This window comes from Nansenia antarctica, assembly GCF_963989245.1.
Source record: "Nansenia antarctica genome assembly, chromosome: 20".
Classification (NCBI taxonomy): Eukaryota; Metazoa; Chordata; class Actinopteri; order Argentiniformes; family Microstomatidae; genus Nansenia; species Nansenia antarctica.
The window spans coordinates 5634165-5658960 of record NC_137693.1 but is presented as its reverse complement, the minus strand read 5'-3'; the positions used below and the strand labels follow the sequence as shown (position 1 = coordinate 5658960).

Below are 24796 nucleotides of genomic sequence, written 5' to 3'. Positions count from 1 at the left end.
CATTTCTTCATCCTTCAAGCCTTCCATTTAAACACATTTAGCTTGATTATGGTCTTTTGTTACATCATGTTTGTTTTTCATGCCAAAAATGGATCTAAAATATTAATTATGTTTAATTTTGTAGACACCAGGTAAAAACATTATAGAATTTGAATACATTTAACAAGCATGGTTGAGAGAAATCTAGAAATCTCACCTTCTGAAATTCTAAAATGTGTCCTCTTTAATAATTGTGACGCGATCTGGTGGAATGATCAAGTTATTATAAAGTCATTTTTACAAGCATGTTTATGAGAGAAATCTAGAAATCTAGAAATCTCACCTTCTGAAGAAGTTAAAATGTGTCCTCTTTAATAATTATAATATGATCATGGTGTACTCTAAGTGTAGGATTTAAGGGCAAATCATAGTGATTTACATCAACCCTGTTATATCAAATAATGATGAACTAGTAGATGATCCACTGCTGACTGGTTATGCTTAGTCACAGAAATCAGGAGGGATGAAGACATCAGGATTCTCAATTCCAAGCACAATATCGTAGAAACTGGGAATAGAAAAGAAAGGGGTCACATTAGAGTTCTCTAGTGGAGGATTAAGGAATATAGACATCTGAGATCCTGAGGCAGCATTTCTCTATCATGATCAGGATCTAACTGGAGATATGACTGATCATAAGACAACATGAATTCATGTTAGCATGATTTAACATTGTGCAATTTTCAGCTTTACATATAGTATACCACTAACTCGCTGTAGAGAGAGCCTTCCTTGTCATTGGCGAAGATGGCAGTAACAGGTACACAACCAAATTCAGTGTATGTCATGAAGTAGCGTGCTGTGAAGAGAGCATAGTCATCATAGTATCAGTCATGAAAATACATGACAAGCTTGATATACAACATTCTGACTATACTTATATGACAAGGAAGATGATATTTCTGAGGTCGCTATGCCAGAGGAGCTTGAATGGGAATAGAGATCAGTAGGTGAGAAGGTTGTATGAGGTTTTCTAGACGACATAGTTTACGCATCAAGTAACTCACCGTTATACTCAGGTAGTTCTCCATACCAGTTGTTTACCAGCAGCCCTTCTCCAGGAGCAGAAGACGTTCCAATGACCACTTGTGTCTGAAAGTGTGCATCCTTGGGAATCCCGAGAGGGAACCAGTTACCCTTAATGGGTGCTTTTGTACAGGTTTTGTTATGGTGATAAATTTCATAATACACACCCTGAGGAAGGACAAGAAGAACAAGATATATTATACAGTATCAGCTCTGTGTTTCAACCACTGCAATAAAGTCTTGAACTAATTCTCTTGTATAGTATACTCCATTAACAACGCAATTAAATGGAATATACATTCATCATTAAAAGGTTAAACAATGTTACCTTGTTAAAGAGCGCCAGGTTTTCTCTAAAGACAGTGTGATTGTTGTGAGTCACGAGAGCCCGGCGGTATTCCCTCTCTCCAAAAGCGTCATATGCAAACATCTCTACAACCAAATAATCAGCCTCTGGGGCCATCTGTTACATGTGATAAGAAATGAACATGATGTCATTCTTGAGTTATTTGTAATGACTATTTCTGCTTATATTTGAACATTACAAATAATATGTATCAGACAAAACGATTGCCTCCCAGAAAATTACATACCACTGTCACACGACCCTCCATGAGAGGTGGGGCTTCTTCAATGTTAAAAAACAACAACAACAACACATTTGTTACATTGAATGAAGAAGTAACAAATGGAAGAAAGCAAAGAGATGCAACCTAGTATTTCTCATTAAAAGATTTATGAAACAGTGAATTGACTATAGTTCTACCATTTAATACCATAGATATATTGTTAGAACTTTCTGTTTAATTCTCACTTACTGCATGGTTCAGGTCTTTGGGCCAAGCTACCAACAGCCAGACACAGGCTGATGGTCAACAGAATGCAGGCTTGCATAGTGGAGAGTAGAGTCGGTCTAATGAAGGTCTAACAGAAGCTTCTGGCTCACTCTCAGTAGTCCTCTAGCACACCTTCCTCTCCGAGGTGTCCATATATACACACCTCACTATGATCTCTTGCACAACTCCAGTCATGTGGAGTCATGTGTCGTTAGTTATTTAGCTTATTTTATGGTCACATTGCTGAATGAGAGCAAGTGCTCTCTGACATACATTGACAAGGCTACAGCTCGATTCATACAATTTACAGAATGTTGCCACTACATACATGTTCGAGAGACAGAGAAAGTGTACTACCAGATCAGTAAGTGCAGTGCATCACACTGAGGGTACACAGGGGCGGTTCACTGTTCACTTGGGGGCGTCTAATGATCACAAGGTTGGCAGATCAGCGGTTCGAGCCCCGGCTGGCCACATGTCGAAGTGTCCTTGGGCAAGACACTGAACCCCTAATTGCTCCCAGTGAGCGGGCCAGCGCCTTGCATGGCAGCTTGCCGCCATTGGTGTGTGAATGTGTGTGAGAATGGGTGAATGAGAGGCCGTTTTGAGCGCTTTGGAGCAGCAAAAAAAGGCGCTATAAGTGCAGTCCATTTACCATTTACCATTGTAAGTTATCAACAGTAATGCAGAACTGCATCAAATGTACACTGCTCAAATAACACAGTATAACACCAAGTCAATTAAACTTCTGGGCTATCGATCTGTCCAGTTAGGAAGCATAAACGATTGTTAATCAATTTCACCTGCTCTGATGCAAATGAAAGCGACAACAGGTGGACAGGAGAGGCAGCAGCAAGACAACCCCCAAAAAGGTGGTGGCCACAGACCATTTCTCTCCTTATCCTTCCTGACTGATCTTCCTCTAGTTTTGCATTTTGCTAGTTCCCTTGTCACTACTGGTAGCATGAGGCTGTACCTGCAGCCCATTCAGGTTGCACAGGTAGTCCAGCTCCTCCAGGATGGCACATCCATACGTGCCGTCACAAGAAGGTTTGCTGTGTCTCCCAGCACAGTCTCAAGAGCATAGAGGAGATACAGGGAGACCATTACACGAGGAGAGCTGGACAGGGCCGTAGAAGGGCAACAATCCAGCAGCAGGACCAGTATCTGCTCCTTTGTGCAAGGAGGAACAGGAGGAGCACTTCCAGAGCCCTACAAAATGACATCCAGAGGGCTACTCGTGTGCATTTTTCTGACCAAACTGTCAGAAATAGACTCCATGAGGGTGGCATGAGGGCCTGAAGTACTCTAGTGGGACTTGTGCTCACAGCCACTGTGCAGCTCAATTGGCATTTGCCAGAGAACACCAGGATTGGCAGGTTCACCATTGGCACCCTGTTCTCTTCACAGATGAGAGCAGGATCAGACTGAGCACATGTGACAGACGCCGTGGTGAACGTTCTGCTGCCTGCAACATCATCCAGCATGACCAGTTTGGCGTGTCAGTGATGGTCTGGGGAGGCATATCCCTGAAGTGTTCCCTTCATTTCTTTGAGCAGTGTACTTGATACAGTTAAGAACGTTATTTTGTCTGCATGTCCACTTTGGTTTCACTTTTTACAGAAAATACTATTTATTTATTTACGGAGAACATGACATGGTATAACTGTAATAACATAGTTATAATTGTTATAACAGTTATAATTAATTACTTGTTTTGCAAAAAAGTTTCAGTTGTTACCACATGATAAGTACCTATGATGACAGGATTTGGATAAGTGCTGAGAAAGAAAAACACACACACAGTGGCCTGTTTGCCCTATGGCTGTGCTAGTATAAAACAATAATAATAAAATAAAATAAAAATCTTAGCAGTCTACACTATGCTTGTACTCTTTTCAAGAGAGCACCATCTTCTAGCCAGTAGCTGTTTTTGCATCACATAACCTGGATTCACAACACACTCTGATTCACTGCTCTCCAGTCCTCAACATCAAGGTGAACTCCAACAGTCCAGCAGCCTTGGAGTGCTTAGTGAGTGGCAGTAGGTTAGATTTGTTGCTTTTTCTATACTGTATATCTAGACCCATTCATGTTAGAATTACCTCTAGGACAAAGCGGACAAATCCAACCTACTACCACTCACTAAGCGTCTAGTCCCCCTCCATGGGGGCAGCTGTGGCGCAGGAGGTAGAGCCGCCGAATACAATGGTCTCTCATTCACCCATTCACACACCAATGGCGGCAAGCTACCATCCAAGGCGCCGGCCCGCTCATTGGGAGCAATTTGGGGTTAAGTGTCTTGTCTAAGGACACTTCGACATGTGGCCAGCCGGGGCTCGAACCGCCGATCTGCCAACCTTGTGATCATTAGACGCCCCCAAGTGAACAATGAACAGTTGATCAAAATGATCCTGAGTTTGATTTTGCTCTGTCCAGTAAAAATACAAACCAAATCTCTGCAATTTCACATAGCCTACTGCTACTGCAACCAAGATAATAGAATCCCATATGTATCTAACAGTGTTTTTTTTAAAGGGGAACAGAATTAAAACAGCATCATTATATTCTGAAGAACTAGCCACAGGACCCTTGGACCATTCCTCTATGAGAACAGTGCTAGTCTTCTGAAAAAATACCAATTCTGTGGTGGTTTCAACTATACTATACTATTTATATATACTATACTATTTATGCTTGTCATGAGACCACCATCTTCAGGTCAGTAGCTGTTGTTACATCACATAACTTCTGCTTTGCACACTGACTCATACATCAGGGCCCTGTTCCACAAAGTGCGATTAGAGCCAATTCAGTTTTGATAATTCGTGCTAATTTCAGTTTGCGGTCCGTTCCATGAATGTGGCTCAAATAATTCGCTGCTTGGTTGCTATGCAACCAATCCTTCAGAACAAACCTGGTATGTTTGAAATGATGGTGTAGGCTAATTTAGGAGAACTGACATAACTACAATGGTGTTTGAAGCCTTTCTGACTAGCAAATGATGTTCTTCTATCATTGTAACTGGACCCTGGATTTAGCATAGATTATTATTTCTTATGATTACTGATGGATAGATGGTTCACTTACTTAGGCAGATGTATTTATTGTAAATCGATTTGCATGAAGGCTTCTGTTAAATGTCAAGAAAATAAACATTAAATTAAAGTCAACCCCTCTCTCCTGAGGCAAGGATCGAACCAGCAACCTTCTGATTGCTAGCTGGCTGCCGTAACCCCTGCCAGACACACCGCTCTGCTATTTTCGATAGCAAGTTAATACACATACATATCTTTTTACACATCTATCTATCTAATAATAATAATAATAACTTAGTGTTGCAAAGTGATTTTACAAATGTGCTGACAAAATCTATGCAAATATTAACAAAATATATGAATGAATGGTCTTTATTGTCATTGCTATAGTACAGGTACCAAAATATATGTAGGCTAATATACTATAAGTAGAAAACAGTGAAACACAACACATTAAAAAGGGTCTCTGAGTTTAATGAGTTCTTGGAGATCAGATTACAGAAATACTTTCATCTCGATTTCTTTACAGAAACATTACATTTCTTCATCCTTCAAACTAATTAAAGAAACTGAATCTACAAGCCTTCCATTTCAACACATTTATTTTGGTTATGGTCTTTTGTTACATCATCATCATTTTCATGCCAAAAAAACAACATGGATCTAAAATATTAATCATGTTTAAATTTGTAGACAAAACTTAAACCATTATAGAATTTTAATACATTTAACAAGCATGTTTATGAGAGAAATCTAGAAATCTCACCTTCTGAAGACGTTAAAATGTGTCCTCTTTAATAATTATTTAACATGATCATGGTGTACTCTAAGTGTAGGATTTAAGGGCAAATCATAGTGATTTACATCAACCCTGTTATATCAAATAATGATGAACTAGTAGATGATTCACTGCTGACTGGTTATGCTTGGTCACAGAAATCAGGAGGGATGAAGACATCAGGATTCTCAATTCCAAGCACAATATCGTAGAAACTGGGAATAGAAAAGAAAGGGGTCACATTAGAGTTCTCTAGTGGAGGATTAAGGAATATAGACATCTGAGATCCTGAGGCAGCATTTCTCTATCATGATCAGGATCTAACTGGAGATATGGCTGATCATAAGACAACATGAATTCATGTTAGTGTAGGAGTGACGGCAATAACAGGACGATGTAGTCGGTTTGCCGGTAGAAAAACAATCATGTGCTTTATTCTCACTCTCTGCATGCGTACTGACAACAACAACATTCATCCATCTTTGTCCCCCTTATATCCCGTCATATCACCCGCTAAGCAGCCTGGGTGATTGAGTAAACACAAACATATCAACAGTGCTTTGTACTAGGCTGGACGCCGTGAATTACGAATACTCTGCTCGCTTAACGAGCGGTCACTACACACGTCCCCCCAGAATTCACAAGAACCGGCCCCAAAAAACGGTCAGGGACTCTGATAACTCGCCCAAAGCGACTCTGGCGCCCTTGAGCAGGCACAGGAGACCGAGGCAGGGGAAAAACAACAGGCGGACTTTTGGCCGGCCTCGGACGGCAGGGCAGGGGGTCTGCAGGAGCTAGGGTCGGGACTGTTTTAACAGGGGGGCGACCGCGGCGGGGCGGGTGGGCCACCTCGATGGGACGGTCCAAGTCCAGATGAGCTGGCTTAAGGCGATCCACCGAGATGCGTTCCTTACTACCCCCCATGTCGATAATAAAGGATTTGTCGCCTGTCTCCACGACCCGGTAGGGACCATCATAGGGCGGTTGCAGAGGGGCTCGATGGGCGTCTTGGCGGATAAAGACATACCCCGCTGCCTTCAGATCAGGCGGGACACGTACCTTAGGAACGCCGTGGCATGAGGTAGGAATCGGCCGGAAGGACTTGGCCTTGTCCAGCAGCGCACTTCGCTGTTCTGGTGCTGACCAGGGGACCGTAGCACAGGGGAGGAAATCCCCCGGAACCCGGAGGGGTTGGCCGTACACCAGCTCAGCAGAGGACGAAAGGAGGTCCTCCTTAGGTGCAGTACGGAGTCCCAGCATCACCCAAGGAAGCCTGTCGACCCAGCCGTCGCCCCGGAGATCGGCTTTAAGGGCAGCCTTCATGGACCGGTGAAAACGTTCACACAGGCCATTGGCCTGTGGGTGGTAAGCCGTAGTGCGGTGGAGGGAGACACCCAGCTGCTGAGTAATGGAAGTCCATAAGCCAGAAGTGAACTGGGCCCCCCGATCAGAGGAAAGGTCTGAGGGGACCCCAAACCGGGAGACCCAGGTGCCGATGAATGCGCGGGCCACCTCAGCTGTGGTAGTCTCCGTCAGTGGGACGGCCTCTGGCCAACGGGTGGTCCTGTCCACCATCGTCAGAAGGTGAGTGTACCCCCTGGAGGCGGGAAGGGGACCCACCAGATCAATGTTGACGTGGTCGAAGCGTCTTTCCGGGACCGTGAACCGCTCCAGCGGGGCCTTAACATGACGATGGACCTTCGCACGTTGGCATGGCACGCAGGTCCTGACCCACCCACCAATGGCAACCTTCATCCTGGGCCAGACGAATTTCGCCGCAATCAGGCGCTGCGAAGGTTTCCTGCCTGGGTGTGAGAGGCCATGTATGGCCTCGAAAACTTGCCGTCTCCATGCATGTGGAACCACGGGGCGCGGCTGCTCCATGGACACGTCACAAAGCAGCGTTGTGCCGTCGTCACTGAAGGGGATGTCCGCCAACTGGAGGCCAGAAACTTTAGTCCTGCATGCCTGGATGTCTGGGTCCGAAACCTGATCCGCAGCCATATGGGCGTAGTCGATGCCGAGGTGGACAGCTCCGATAGTGGCACGAGAGAGGCAGTCAGCTACGGGGTTGTCCTTCCCCGCCACATGCCGAATGTCTGTAGTGAACTCAGAGATATAAGCCAGATGACGCTGCTGCCTGGAAGACCACGGCTCCGACACCTTAGCCATGGCAAAAATCAAGGGTTTGTGGTCCACAAAAACTGTGAATGGACGAGCCTCCAGCAAGAAACGGAAGTGCCTGACTGCCAAGTACAGAGCGAGGAGCTCTCGGTCAAAGGTGCTGTATTTTTGCTCACTGGAGCGGAGTTGTCGGCTGAAAAATGCCAGGGGTTGCCAAACCCCCTTGACCAGCTGTTCGTAAACGCCTCCAACGGCATAATCTGAGGCATCAGTTGTCAAGGCCACGGAAGCTTCAGGCACGGGGTGAGTCAGCATGGTCGCGCTCGCGAGGGCTTCCTTGGTGTCTGAGAATGCCTTTGACATTTCGTCGGACCATGCGATGATGTGCTTAGGGGTCTTGTCCTTGAGAGCCCCATACAGGGGTCGCATTAGGTGGGCAGCCTGGGGGATGAATCGATGGTAGAAATTCACCATCCCCAGGAACTCCTGTAAAGCTCTAATGCTGGTAGGGCGTGGGAGCTGCAGCACAGCGTCCACCTTTGATGGCAGCGGGACCGCCCCAGCAGTAGTGATGTGGTGGCCGAGGAAATCCATGGCAGGCAGTCCAAACTGGCACTTTGCTGGGTTGATGATTAATCCATGTTCCCGGAGGCGACTGAAGAGGAGACGGAGGTGGGATAGGTGCTCTGCCTTGGACGTGCTAGCTACCAGGATATCGTCTAGGTAGACAAACACAAAAGGGAGGTTGCCCAGCATGGCGTCCATCAACCTCTGAAAGGTCTGGGCAGCATTCTTGAGGCCAAACGGCATCCTCAAAAACTCAAAAAGTCCGAATGGTGTTATAACCGCTGTCTTGGGGACGTCCTGAGGGCTAACTGGCACCTGGTGGTATCCCCGTACCAAATCCACTTTAGAAAAAATAGACGCGCCCGCTAGATGGGCTGAAATGTCTTGAATGTGTGGAACGGGGTAACGGTCAGGTGTGGTGACATCATTTAGACGCCGGTAGTCGCCGCACGGACGCCAGCCTCCGTTGGACTTGGGAACGAGATGGAGAGGCGAGGCCCAAGGACTAACGGCGAATGATGCCAAGTGCCTCCATGGCTGCAAACTCCTCTTTCGCGATGGTGAGCTTGTGTGGGTCGAGGCGACGGGCCCTGGCATGCACTGGTGGGCCTTCCGTGGAGATGTAATGCATGACGCCGTGTTTGGTGGTAGCAGCCGAGAAGGTAGGTGTTGTGATGTCTGAGAACTCCAATAGAAGAGGAGAGAAATCGTCAGCCGGCGAGACAGCACTGGACAGCTTCATTGTGGCTGCGTCACTGCGCTCACATGACAAGGAGCCGAATGTCTCAGCGTTGACGAGTCGGCGGTTCCCCACGTCCACCAGGAGGCTGTTAGCGCAGAGAAAGTCAGCGCCTAAGAGGGGAGTAGACACTTTGGCCAACACAAAACTCCAGGTAAAACGCTGGTCAGCAAAACACAAAGCCACAGTGCGCTTGCCGAAGGTAGCGATAGCACTGCCATTGGCAGCCTCAAGGGAGGGTCCTCGTTTCGCTGTTTTAATGTCTATTGCCGATACAGGCAGCACGCTCACCTGGGCACCTGTGTCACACAGAAAACGGCGGCCGGAGAGGGAGTCAGTGACGTACAGCAAGCCTGCAGAATGGCCGGCACCCACAGCTGCTAATGAGTGGCGGCCTGTGCGTTTCCCGACACACTGAAGTTGCATGGTGGCAGGCACTTCTTAGCTTTGTCCCCGAATTTCATATGGTAAAAGCACAACCCCGACGGCCTCACCCGTCGGGCCACAGCAGTAGCGGAGATGGAGAGTGGTTGGAACCCAAACTCATCCATGGTGGCTGTAAAACACTTCTTCCCAGCTGAGAAAAATATATCCGCTAGCTGACGAAAGTCTGTTTTGATGGAATTAGCCATTGAAAAACGAACCTGGTCTGGTAACTGTTGCAGAAAAAGCTCTTTAAAAAGAAAACACGGCTGATGGTCGCCCAGCAGAGCTAGCATGTGGTCCATCAGTTCAGAGGGTTTTGTGTCACCGAGCCCAGGGAGGGAGAGGAGCTGGCGTGCACGTTCAGATTCAGACAGACAAAAAGTATCTATAAGGTGTGCCTTCAAGGTAACATATTTGTGCTGTGCCGGAGGGTTTTCAATAAGACTCACCACTCTCGCTGCCGTTGAATTGGTTAGAGCTGCTACCACGTAGTAGTATTTGGTATTATCCACGGTAACATCTCTGAGGGCGAATTGAGCTTCAGCTTGTGCAAACCATGCTATGGCATTTTGTTCCCAAAAAACGGGCAGCTTGAGTGAAACTGCGTTTGTTGTCATGTTTCAATGATCTCCGAAAACGTTCGAGAGAATATCAGGGTCACCAATGTAGGAGTGACGGCAATAACAGGACGATGTAGTCGGTTTGCCGGTAGAAAAACAATCATGTGCTTTATTCTCACTCTCTGCATGCGTACTGACAACAACAACAACATTCATCCATCTTTGTCCCCCTTATATCCCGTCATATCACCCGCTAAGCAGCCTGGGTGATTGAGTAAACACAAACATATCAACAGTGCTTTGTACTAGGCTGGACGCAGTGAATTACGAATACTCTGCTCGCTTAACGAGCGGTCACTACATTAGCATGATTTAACATTGGGCAATTTTAAGCATTACAGTATACCACTAACCTGTGGAAGATAGAGACTTCCTTGTCATAGGCGAAGATGACAGTAACAGGAACACAACCAAATTCAGTGTATGTCATGAAGTAGTGTGCTGTGAAGAGAGCATAGTCATCAGAGTATCAGTCATGAAAAGACATGACAAGCGTGATATACAACATTCTGACTATACTTATATGACAAGGAAGATGATATTTCTGAGGTCGCTATGCCAGGGGAGCTTGAATGGGAATAGTGATCAGTAGGTGAGAAGCAGGGGCGGCGCTAGGGGGTGGCTACTTGGGCTCAAGCCCCGGATGTTTTCTGAAAAGCCCCGAATGTTTTACAAAAAAAAAAAAAACTCTCGTGAGTAACGTGCAGTACCGGAGTCCAACAGAGAGGCAGCAGCTGCGCGATATTAGCCTGCCTACTGCGTAGCCTGCCCTGCCCTGAAGAAGAAGTGATCTCAATCACTCAATCAGTAAGGATGGATATCCGAACGTTTTTTTCAACAAAACAAGCGCCAAGAATTGTTGCAGCAGCAGTATCAGCAGCTGACAACAATGACATCACCAGCAGTGATGACATAGATGATGTTTCAGGTTTGTGAATCTTATTAGAAAGGTGACTGACTCACTGACACTACTTTTCCGGTTTGCTAATGCTAGCTGGCTATCATAACATAACGTTATGTTATAATGAAAATGAAACATAGCAAGGTACTGTTACGGTACATGGTAAGAAATCAAACAAAGGATAATACTTATACAAATAAAGTGAATAACAGGCTGATAGTCTTTGATATCTGCACTCTGGTTGACTGAGTAACAAGTGAAAAAGAATGATGTAACGTTAATGTTACAGCTAGTAAACATGGAGTAACCACATTAATTAAGTATGCCCTTATGGTAGTATGTATGTATACAGAACATGACTCAAATCTATCCTAAGATGTAACGCTAACTAACTAAGTTTGTTTAATGTCCCAGGGGGGATTTGATTTCACAGTACTATACACAGGCCAACAATACATGTAATATATCGTCATATAACACAGGACAAGACAATCAATACAATATAAGTGGTGAGCACAGAGTCTGCCCTGATACACATACTGTAACATAACTAGCCTCAGCCCATCAATTCTGTAATTCTATACAAATATAAATGATGGTGACTGACGTGTGTGTGTGTGTGTGTGTGTTTACTGTCTATTTTGTAATACAGCCTTTTGTCCGCTTTAAGGTGGTGGTAAGTTGAAGGTTGAAGGCAAAATTTTCCGCCGCGCTCCGCGCGCACATTATATTCTCCCTCTGGGCTAAGCCCCGGATCTCCTACAATCCTAAATACGCCTCTGGTGAGAAGGTTGTATGAGGTTTTCTAGACGACATAGTTTACGCATCAAGTAACTCACCGTTATACTCAGGTAGTTCTCCATACCAGTTGTTTACCAGCAGCCCTTCTCCAGGAGCAGAAGAGGTTCCAACGACAAATTGTGTCTGAAAGTGTGCATCCTTGGGAATCCCGAGAGGGAACCACTTACCCTTAATGGGTGCTTTTGTACAGGTTTTGTTATGGTGATAAATTTCATAATACACACCCTGAGGAAGGACAAGAAGAACAAGATACATTATACAGTATCAGCTCTGTGTTTCAACCACTGCAATAAAGTCTTTAACTAATTCTCCTCCAGTCACCTAAGTGGCAGAATCACTTTGTCCCCTCCCAATGTTTCCCCAGTATAGTATATTCCATTAACAATGCAATTAAATAGAATATGCATTCGTAATTAAAAGGTTAAACATTGTCACCTTGTTAAAGAAGAACAGGTTTTCTCTAAAGACAGTGTGATTGTTGTGAGTCACGAGAGCCCGGCGGTATTCCCTCTCTCCAAAAGCGTCGTATGCAAACATCTCTAAAATAAAATAACCATCCTTGGGGGCCATCTGTTACATGTGATAAGAAATGAATATACACATGATGTCATTCTTGAGTTATTTGTAATGACTATTTCTGCTTATATTTGAACATTACAAATAATATGTATCAGACAAAACGATTGCCTCCCAGAAAATTACATACCACTGTCACACGGCCCTCCATGAGAGGTGGGGCTTCTTCAATGTTAAAAAACAACAACAACACATTTGTTACATTGAATGAAGAAGTAACAAATGGAAGAAAGCAAAGAGATGCAACCTAGTATTTCTCATTAAAACATTTATGAAACAGTGAATTGACTATAATTCTACCATTTAATAGATGGTATTTTTCAGAACTTTCTGTTTAATTCTCACTTACTGCATGGTTCAGGTCTTTGGGCCAAGCTACCAACAGCCAGACACAGGCTGATGGTCAACAGAATGCAGGCTTGCATAGTGGAGAGTAGAGTCGGTCTAATGAAGGTCTAACAGAAGCTTCTGGCTCACTCTCAGTAGTCCTCTAGCACACCTTCCTCTCCAAGGTGTCCATATATACACACCTCACTATGATCTCTTGCACAACTCCAGTCATGTGGAGTCATGTGTCGTTAGTTATTTAGCTTTTTTTATGGTCACATTGATGAATGAGAGCAAGTGCTCTCTGACATACATTGACAAGGCTACAGCTCGATTCATACAATTTACAGAATGTTGCCACTACATAAATGTTAGAGAGACAGAGAAAGTGTACTACCAGATCAGTAAGTGCAGTGCATCACACTGAGGGTACACAGGGGCTGTTCACTGTTCACTTGGGGGCGTCTAATGATCACAAGGTTGGCAGATCAGCGGTTCGAGCCCCGGCTGGCCACATGTCGAAGTGTCCTTGGGCAAGACACTGAACCCCTAATTGCTCCCAGTGAGCGGGCCGGCGCCTTGCATGGCAGCTTGCCGCCATTGGTGTGTGTGAATGTGTGTGTGAATGGGTGAATGAGAGGCCGTTGTAAAGCGCTTTGGAGCAGCAAAAAAAGGCGCTATATAAGTGCAGTCCATTTACCATTTACCATTGAAAGTTATCAACAGTAATGCAGAACTGCATCAAATGTACACTGCTCAAATAACACAGTATAACACCAAGTCAATTAAACTTCTGGGCTATCGATCTGTCCAGTTAGGAAGCATAAACGATTGTTAATCAATTTCACCTGCTCTGGTGCAAATGAAAGCGACAACAGGTGGACAGGAGAGGCAGCAGCAAGACAACCCCCAAAAAGGTGGTGGCCACAGACCATTTCTCTCCCCTTATCCTTCCTGACTGATCTTCCTCTAGTTTTGCATTTTGCTAGTTCCCTTGTCACTACTGGTAGCATGAGGCTGTACCTGCAGCCCATTCAGGTTGCACAGGTAGTCCAGCTCCTCCAGGATGGCACATCCATACGTGCCGTCACAAGAAGGTTTGCTGTGTCTCCCAGCACAGTCTCAAGAGCATAGAGGAGATACAGGAAGACCATTACACGAGGAGAGCTGGACAGGGCCGTAGAAGGGCAACAATCCAGCAGCAGGACCAGTATCTGCTCCTTTGTGCAAGGAGGAACAGGAGGAGCACTTCCAGAGCCCTACAAAATGACATCCAGAGGGCTACTCGTGTGCATTTTTCTGACCGAACTGTCAGAAATAGACTTCATGAGGGTGGCATGAGGGCCTGAAGTACTCTAGTGGGACTTGTGCTCACAGCCACTGTGCAGCTCAATCGGCATTTGCCAGAGAACACCAGAATTGGCAGGTTCGCCATTGGTACCCTGTTCTCTTACATTGACATTTTTGGCATTTAGCAGACGCCTTATTCCAAAGCGACTTACACTCAATACATTTGACTAAGCAATAATCCAGCTCAGGCCCGGGGCCATTGGCAGTCTCTGTGATAGAAGGAAAAATCTACTTCTATCACCATCTTCTAAACCTAGACCCTTTTAAAAAAATGTTTTTATTATATAGACACTGGAGAAACAGAGAAACAGTACAAGCGGGGCAATATAAGTTTTAGGGGACACAGTTAAGGAAAGATCGGGGGTCTTCAGGAGACACAGTGCTGGGGGGCAGTAGAAGTCTCAGGAGGAGCAGTTAAAGTGTAACCTGAAGAGATGGGTCTTCAGTCTCCGACAGAAGATGGGTAGTGACTCTGCAGTTCTGACAGCCGTGGGAAGCTCATTCAGTTATCAGTTATTTTTTTAAAAAAAAAGGTAATTACTTGTTTTGCCAAAAAGTTTCAGTTACCACATGATAAGTACTTGTACATTGCCCTATGATGACAGGATGACAGCCCTATGAGGAAGTGCTGAGAAAGAAAAAACACACACACACAGTGGCCTGTTTGACCTATGGCTGTGCTAGTATAAAACAATAAAACAATAATAATACATTTAAAAATATTCCTTAGCAGTCTGCACTCTGCTTGTACTCTTTTCAAGAGAGCACCATCTTCTAGCCAGTAGCTGTTTTTGCATCACATAACCTGGATTCACAACACACTCTGATTCACTGCTCTCCAGTCCTCAACATCAAGGTGAACTCCAACAATCCAGCAGCCTTGGAGTGCTTAGTGAGTGGTAGTAGGTTAGATTTGTTGCTTTTTCTATACTGTATATCTAGACCCATTCATGTTAGAATTACCTCTGGGCCAAAGCGGACAAATCCAACCTACTACCACTCACTAAGCAGTCTAGTCCCCCTCCACACCAGCCATCAGCAACCATTAAGACTGCATTGTTTAATGTAAGGTCTATCAAATAAATCTCTCCTGATCAATGACCTGATTACACAGCACAACCTGGACCTTTTAAGCCTCACAGAGACATGGCTCGACATGAACAACAGAACAGCTGTACTGTTGGAATCAGCCCTCCTGAACTTCAGCGTTACTGATGCACCCAGAGTAAATAAGAAAGGCGGAGGTGTTGCTATAATCTTTTCTTTTTTTTTTAAAGTAATTTTTTCTGAGTGGGGCAGTCCCACTCACATTTTTTCTTTTCAATGACAGATATAGTAGAGATTATGACAGGAAGGATGGGTGAGAGAGAGAGAAGGGATGACATGCAGGATATGTCCGCGGCTGGAATCGAACCGGGAACCTTGCGGTACATGGTCAGCGCATGATCCACTACGCCACCTAAGCGCCCCGCTATAATCTTTTCTGACCGCTTTCAATGCAAACAGGTGAACCTGGGAAATGTTTCCTCATTTGAATATCTCGCTGTCGTACTAAATAGTTTGTCCAACGTACTACTCCTTACTATCACCCCTCCTAAATTTCGTTGTTTGGTACCTGTACTGTAGCAATGACAATAAAGTCCATTCATTCATTCATTCATTCATCTATTGGCCCCCGAAGTATTCTGCTGTTTATCTTATCTGTATATATATATATGTCCTCATATACACACCTCACTATGATCTCATAGTCATGTGGATTCATGTGTAGTTAGTTATTTACATTTTATTATGGTCACATTGCTGAATGAGGTAATGGTAGTAAATGGACTACACTTATATAGCCCCTTATTCCAAAGCGCTTTACAATGGCCTCTCATTCACCTATTCACACACACATTCACACATGCAAGGCGCCGGCCCGCTCATTGGGAGCAATTTGGATGTCGACACACCTCGACAGTGGCCAGCCGGGGAACGAACCACCTAACTGCCAACCTTGCGATCATTAGACGCTCTCCTGAGCCACAGCCGCCCTGACATACATTGACCAGGCTACAGTTCACTGAATGTTGCCGCTACATACATGTTAGAGAGACAGAGAAAGTGTACTACCAGATCAGTAAGTGCATTGTATCACACTGGGGGGTACATTGTAAGTTATCACCAGTAATGCAGAACTGAATCAAATGTACTTGATACAGTTAGGAACTTTATTTTGTCTGCATGTCCACTTTGGTTGCACTTTATTTAATTTGACAGAAAATACTAGTTATTTATTTACAGAGAAAATGACATGGTAAAATTGTAATAACATAGTTATAATTATAACACGGTTATAATTAATTACTTGTTTGTATATGTCAGATTCATTATAACAACAGCACCATCAGACACATTTGGTAACAGGTAGTTATTGTACTGTGCCAAAAGGTTGCAGTTGTTACCACATGATGAGTACTTGCACATTGCCCTATTATAGAGGAATGGTCCAAGGGTCCTGTGGCTAGTTCTTCAGAATATAATGATGATGTTTTAATTATGTTCCCCTTTAAAAACACTGTTATATACATGTGGGATTCTATTATCTTGGTTGCAGTAGCAGTATGTGAAATTGCAGAGATGTGGTTTGTATTTTTACTGGACAGAATCTGAAGGGCAGAGCAAAATCAAACAGTATAATTTTGATCAACTGTTCACTTGGGAGCATCTAATGATTGCAAGGTTGGCAGATCGGCGGTTCGAGCCCCGGCTGGCCACATGTCGAAGTATCCTTGGGCAAGACACTTACAACCAAATTGCTCCCAATGAGCGGGCCGGCGCCTTGCATGGTAGCTTGCCGCCATTGGTGTGTGAATGAGGCCATTGTAAAGCACTTTGGAATAAAGCGCTATATAAGTCAGTCCATTTTACCATTTACTTTAACAATTAGTGTCTGTATACTTTGGATTTATGTCAGCCAGTTAATGAAAACAGCAGTACACAAATGATGAGAATATATGCTTGGCAGGCGTCATCATTGACAATAACAAGTATAAAACAATTGACAAAACAAGTACACTGACTCCCACACAAAACCTTTCAGTTTAAATAGGTTTTTAATATCATTGTAACATGCTCCCTATTGAGAATAGGATGTCAATTTCAATTAATAAGTTCTGCTTTTGTGCGGCCATATTTCTGGCAGAGTCTTTAAAAGTTGGTAACTGGAGTGAAGTCAGAACAGTAAACTAGCTACGGAGGTAGTTAAGGACTTGTTCCACGATGTTTGAGAGACAGGATTTCTTGAAGTTATGGTCCCAGGTGGGTGTTGTAGTAAGTGTGACGTCTCAGTCTTTGTTCTTGTAGGACTCGAGGTTGGCAAGAATCCAACCAGAAGGTCCCAGGATGGCCAATGCGAACATCCCCAAGCCAATCACCGTCTCCTGCAGAAAATAATAATAATAATACATTTATTTTATAAGGCGCCTTTCATGGCACTCAAGGTCGCCGTACAACAACACATTTAAAAACAGTTACAAAATACATAGAAATATACAGTATAAAATTATTATAAAATGACATTGCTGTAATGCATTTTTTTTTTTTTAGTCAGCTAGACATTTGTATACTTAAGATCCATGTTCGAATTATGTCATTACATTATTAATAGAGCATTTTGCGGTAGTCATGCGGTTGACAGCCCACTGCAGTTCCAGAGACAACCAGGAACAACATTGGACCTTGATGACACCCACCTACCGCTTAGCTACAAGCTAATGTGACCTTCCGATCCAGCTTCAACTCTAGCTAGCTAGCCCATGTTCGATAACGAAAGTCAAGAAGACCATAGCTAATTATCCAAATGTATTGCCTAGTATTAGTGTTTGTTCGCCTGTATGAATAACGGAGGTAGGTAATAATTTTATTTCAGCGTGTAAGTTTCGCTGACAGACAGACAGACTGCTGTTGAATCAGCTATCCAGCTAGCAACATGGCTGGCGTAGCATCAATGGCGCTAAGCTAAGCTAACCCTAACCCTTAGACAGGGACATTCTGTGGCCGGTGTTATTATTATCTAAACGAGGTTACTTACGGCAGGTCCGAGAGGGTCTTTGGCCGGTCTGGTGAAGACATTGCGGGTGGTTGCGGGTCCACGCACGGCAGGGGCAGTGCGGGCAGCGATGGTTCTGAGGAGTCCAGACATGTCTGCTGTGTGGGAGCGAATGTGAGAGGAGGAAGGTGGCGGCGGAGGGATTTGAGGTGCTGTTCCTGGGTTAACCGAGGTGTTTCATGGGAGTTGTAGTTGTCAATATGTTTATCTCTGATCGTTTTCAAAACATAGAAATATAATCTTTTTTTTGTTGTTGAGAAAATTAGTAGAATTTACTGTTCGAGTAAAATTTAGTTTTTGACGTTATAACATTATGAATATAGGCTGCAACATGGAAAAGGACAGGCAGATGTTTTACTAATTTGGCCTAATTTGGCCTCCATACACACACAAGTTGTGTGACACAACATACTGTTTGTTGAATGGGAACAGGGGGTATTCCATCAAAGTCGCTAAAGGAAAACCCAGGCTTATTTTGGGTTAGTCTCGATTTATCAAAATAAGCCTGTTTTTAAAAATATAAATCTCGCGAGATTTAGCAAAATAAGCCTCGATTTTTCTCTAGCGACGTTGATGGAATACCCCCCAGGACATCAAGGTCCTAAATATTGTCCAAAATATATCAATAGGACATTGAGGCATTAGTATCACAATTGGTGTAAAATCATTTGTTTGTCACATTCACATTTAGAAAATACATGACATTTCCTTTATTGGTGCCAACACAAACACCAAATCCAAGTAAACAAAATAAGTGCATGGTGCATTTCTGAAAATAGAAGTGTGAGTAATGGTAACAGTTTTGGCCACAGTGGTGTTCATCCACTAGGTGGAATTAGTGAGTCGCCTTCCTGCACATCCTGTATTGTTGTTTTTAACTGTAACAATTGTGTCTTTCTATTTGTGAAAATAAACTAAACCAGAATTAAACTAAATGGCTCCATAGAAGAGCATGATTCATATTCAACATTTCTGGTCTCATAGTCTATCATAGTTTTCCATCTGTCCTTTATTTATCCAGTCCTATTGATATAGAAACATCTTAAATGGCAACCCTAGCTCCATACAATACAAAACATATCTGTCTCAAATGGTAGCTGTAATATTCATATATATAAGTCAGTCCATTTACACTATACAAGTATGCTATAATTTTAGTTAATTTGTATGGTATAATTTTGAGTTTGACTTTTTACTGATCCCTGTGTAAATATTTGAATAGTGTGTGTGTGTGTGTGTGTGTGTGTGTGTGTGTGTGTGTGTGTGTGTGTGTGTACGTAACTGGACCCTCTAAATCAAAAATCAGATTAAAAGACCCGAACTACCCACTGTACATACTTTGTGTTTTGTCCCCCGCCCCCACCTGTGGTGTATGTCCCCACCCTGTCCTACCCGCTGTACATACCTTATGTTTTGTTGTATTGTTCTTCCCATGATGGATGTATGTTTATCTTGTAGATAGTACTAGTTATTTGTCTGTATTATCTTGTAGATAGTACTAGGTTTTTTTTGTCTGTCTTACATGTAACGATGAATTGAGAATCAAGGACCCCAATTGAAATAAGCCAGTGGCTTTCTTGGGTTTTTATCCTGTTAGTTGACCTTGTATGTAATATGTACTTTCATGTACCTACTTCTGCAAATCTTCTAATAAAGTTTTCAATCAATCAATCAATGTGTGTGTATGTGTGTGTGTGTGTGTGTGTGTGTGTGTGTGTGTGTGTGTGTGTGTGCGTGTGTGTCCTTGTGTGTCCGTGTGTGTGGACACAATCCTAGTGGGCTATATAAGTGAAAGACTTTCAGGCAATAGTTAATTTTCACAGAATTACATTTTTAATCAATATATAAAATATATGAACTTGGAGCATAGAAAGATGGAAAAAGAGCAAAATGATTGAGTAGTTGGAATACACAATCCGTGCAATCATCCACTTGCAGATAATGTATATGTAAGAAATACAAAAGCTAATTCTATATTGGACCAAAGACATCCAACTCTATCCAACTTCCAAATTCAAATTTTATCCCCAAAATAAAAATCACCAGAAGCTATAACTATAGTTTAGACTTGGTCATTCTCTCCTACTCCAGAAGACCTATTAGTCTTACATTTCTTTTTAGAGCAAAAGCAGTATATTTACACTGGACTGCAGACAAGGTCAGTAACATTTGATGAACGTGGTGTGGAGTCCTCAGGCAGACTCCTTTAGCAAGGAATTATTGGTGTCCTTCATGACAAGCTCCTCCTTCTTGTTTGAGGTACTGTGGCTTTTTTCAGAATCCCTGAATGAAAGAACATCAATTATAGAGTTGTAGATCAAACAACAAGAGAAGAGGTGCTCCCTTAAAGGGGCAATCTGGGATTGTTACATACACGTTTTACTTTCAAATTATTGATATATATACAAACATGACGTTTCACTCTCACAACCTTTAGATAGTTGTAGATATTTCCATTTGTGAGTACTTTTCCCTTGCTACACGTAAGGGCAGAATTCTACGGCTCCTCTTACCTATTTTCCACATCCTGGATGGTGTCTGGCAGTGGTTCACCCACAGTCTCCGGGAGAAAGTAAGCAAACAGTCCACTTAGGATTGGAGCTCCACCATAGATCAAACCTGGCAGCCACGTCACAGCCTCCCCAGAGAGCAGCACCATGGGGGCCACCATCGCTCCAAGACGAGCCATCATGGCCACCCAGCCCATGCCACTCTGCCTGGGGCACAGAAAATAATGTCCAGATCCATCAAACACAGAATAGATTTTGGTCGTTGATAGTAATTGTTACCATCATCAGGTCACAGTAAGATCATGCTACAACTAGATAAACTGTCATTGACAGCAGTTTTTGTTTAATTTTATTTTTAGTCAAACTATCCGTTTGACCAAATGAATACATGTTGGTGAATTAAATAAGTCTCAATGAAATTATTAAAAGGATTATTAAAAGGACACAGGGAACAGAGGTGAAGATAAAGTGAGAAACTGGTAGTTCCACATTACCGAACAACCGTGGGGTACAGCTCCCCAGAGTAAAGGTAGCAGCAGTTGAAGGAAGCGGCCAGGCATCCCTTACCCAGCACAGCTAGACAGGTGCGCACGGTCTGTTTGTCTGCACAGTAATAAAGCGTTAGAAAATAGCACAACCACACCCTCAATATGCACTCAATAGCACACCCTCACCATAGGGCACCAGCAGGTTGATCAGAATGGTGACTCCAGACAGTACGAGGGCACCACACTGTGAGAGCCTCCGGCCAAGCATACTCATCGACACGGTAACAACTACTTTGGCGGGGATGTCCACTGCTCCGAAAATCACTTGAATCAGGTAGATGTCCACTCCGAACTTCTGCAGATCCATCGACAGGCCGTAGTAGGCGAAGCTGGTCGAGAACCTTGAGGAATATCACAGTTTACCTTTGGGGGTCATGATCATTTGATTGAGAATGACTTAATGAGGCATCACAGTGGCATGCATGCAGGCAGAGGAGACAGACCAGACAGCGCTTAGACAGATGGTGATGTTCCTCATGCTGCGGGTGCGGACCAGGTCCAGGGCGGAGTAGGAGCCCTGTGAACAGGACATCTCCTTTTTCATGGACTCCTGCAGCATCTAGACACAGATAGATACAGTGTTGTTAACACACATTCTAAAGTCGATTTCATACAATTAAAAAGTCATACTCATATGGCTGGTTTACATGTCATTCAGGAATACACACACCCATACACACTGACACACAGTCCCTTACCTCAAGGTCAAGTTTGTCCCCCTCTTCGTGGCGTCCGTTGATTCGAGCCACAGTTTTGAGATTTTTTACGGCTTGTTCAGACTTTCTATTTAGGACCAACCATCTTGCAGACTCCAGAAACCACCTGCACAAACGATATCGTTACTCACTACAAATTAAGTCTCGCAAATGCCTCAAAGATGTCCAAACATCTTTTTTTTAATGTTGATTCTTCATGTTGACATGTTTTGAGTTTTAATTCAGCTTAAAAAAAAAACGCATTATAAATTACAAATATAATAAACATTTGACTGTCATGGCAGCTCCTCCTCTTTCTCTCACCATGAGTAGAGGAAGGAGATGTAGAAAGGCAGGGAGACAGCCAACATTAACCAGCGCCAGTCCCGAATAAAGTAGGCCACTACTGCTAAGATCAGCTGACCCGTCGTATAGCAGTAGCCTGTCCCAGTGCCCACGACTGTTCGGACACGTGTTGGAATCCACTCCACAACTAAAGGAGAGGGGTTTATGACACAGTGTAATAGGTAAGTAGCTCAGTGTTCCTCACCAGGCATCAAACCACATTCTCACCATTTACATTCACATTTTTGGCATTTAGCAGACGCCTTATTCCAAAGCGACTTACAGTACAATCAATACATTTGACTAAGCAAGTGAATCATCAATCCACCAGTCGTAGCAGGAAGAGTAATCCAGCTCAGGCCCGGGGCCATTGGCAGTCTCTGTGATAGAAGGAAAAACCTTCTTCTATCACCTTCTTCTAAACCTAGACTTTTTTATTATTTCTTTTTTTTAGACACAGGAGAAACAGAGAAACAGTACAAGGGGGGCAATAGAAGTTTTAGGGGACACAGTAAAGGGGAAAAGCGGGTGTCTTCAGGAGACGCAGTGCTAGGGGGCAGTAGATGTCTCCACCACACCCTCCAACTTACTCAGGGAGAAGGAGTTGAGCACCAGGCCTGACAGGGCCATGCCACAGATGAAGCGGAAGAAGATGAAGACAGAGAAGGAGTTAGAGAAGGCTCCACATGTCCCTCCCACCGCCATCATCAGGTTAGCTAGCAGCAGCAGGTAACGCCGTCCAAATCTGATGAGGGAGTTACGGTGAGGACAGAGAGGACACCAAGGGGACCAATCATGTGTCTCCTTATGTTATTAACCGCCTCATAGTTTGCCTTTGCAACAGTGGTATTGCCTGTTCAGAGATATTTGCAGGATGATTATGTTGAAATCAAAACAATGTAAGAGAGCAATACAAAATAGTGAACAGCTACCAAAAGGATCAAACAAAGTAGAAGAATACTGATTGGCAAACTTCTGAGGATCTATCCAATAGGAAACATTATTGGCACCTGTCTGACAGTCCCCCAAAGAGTACAGATCCCACAAGCACCCCTCCCATATAGATGGTTTGTCCCATCTGCTTTAGTGAGCGAAGATCACAGACCAAGTCCCACTGATAAACGAAAAAGAGAAAATACATTTTGTTGTTTGTAACATAGACCCCACATCCATTGTAGAAAACAGGTTTCCCGGATAGCTAAAACATACGCACCTTCATTATGAAATGAAGCTACTGTTACATTGTTTTAGCTAAACACCGTGTCTGTAAACATTGTTTTGTTGAGACACATTGAAACACATATTACATTTACAGTATCATTTCAGCGCAAGTACAATCATGTTTTTGTGTTATCCTGGAAACCCTTTATCTGCAAGGTTTGATTGATTGAATTTACGCCAAATAATTCGTAGATGTACACAGGTCGAATTATTCACATTGTTTTTGTTACCTCTCTGAGGTCTACAAACAGGTGATGTTACCATGGGCACATAGAAACACTAAATAAATGTGAAACGTTTATATTATCTACTATGGTTAGTCAGTCATACAGTACATCAGAGATGATTGTGGTGGTCATCTCAGTCATGTTGTACTTCCATCCATCAGTACATCCCTGCAGCTCTGCGTCTGAGGGGTTCCCAGATCCACCAGCATCCACAGAGGCTCTCTCCTCCTCTTGACTGGAGGTCCTATTCAATGCCAGGAGATGCCACTGGGGGGCGACATAGCGCTGGCACTGCTCCGGCCTGCCATGCTTGTTCAGTGGCACAGTGAGGAGCTGTGCCTCCTCTGGGCTCAGGTGAGATAGAGAGAGGTTCTTGTGGGAGCTGCAGTAATGGGGGGGCACCGAGGCTACAAAGTTCTGCAGGAGGTTGTGACTGGCCATCATTAAGATGGGCATACAGAGCAGGGTGACGTGCAGGGCCTGGAAACGGCCCATACTGCCCACCTGTTCCAGGAGGTCTGCAAAGGCCATGGCGGAGAAAGGCAACCAGAGCTGGGATTAAAACAACAAAAAAGGGGGGGCTTGATGCTACTGAAACTGGACGATCCTCCTCTTCAGCCTTTCTCTGCAAAACTTCTAACTAGCCAGTGAATAAAAATGAGAAAAAGAGCAAAAGAGATCCAACAAATGAATGTTGCACTAATGCTGATGATTCTTTGACAGCTACCTGTGAAAGAAAAAAAACAACAGATGGTTGTTTGTTTGCTTTTTAAAAAATAATACCGTAATAACTGTAATAAATGGAAGCTCAAAAAACATATTTATATTTACGTTTACATTTTTGGCATTTAGCAGACGCCTTTATCCAAAGCGACTTACAACAAATACATTTGTCTAAGTCATATAAGTGAATCATGTATCCATCAGTCATCGCAAGAAAGATATTCTCTGCTCGGGCCAGAGGCCATTAGTAGTCAAACATGCTAGAAGAACGAGGAAAATCTACCAG

At 43.7% G+C, this 24796-nt stretch overlaps 1 protein-coding gene across 1 annotated transcript; it reads right to left on the bottom strand.

Moving 5' to 3' along the window:
* Positions 1–480: 480 nt before the first annotated feature.
* slc22a6l (solute carrier family 22 member 6, like) lies at positions 481–24318 on the bottom strand (the record flags this gene model as incomplete). The annotated part of the gene is made up of 15 exons (XM_080550020.1): positions 481–547; positions 1084–1146; positions 2259–2284; positions 2878–2975; positions 11934–12033; positions 13822–13900; positions 20755–20958; positions 21246–21354; positions 21426–21640; positions 21743–21858; positions 21998–22121; positions 22319–22487; positions 22930–23084; positions 23350–23453; positions 23896–24318. The coding sequence occupies 15 exons, from the start codon at positions 24316–24318 to the stop codon at positions 481–483; spliced, it is 2052 nt and encodes a 683-aa protein (XP_080406146.1).
* Between the last annotated feature and the right edge of the window lie 478 nt (positions 24319–24796).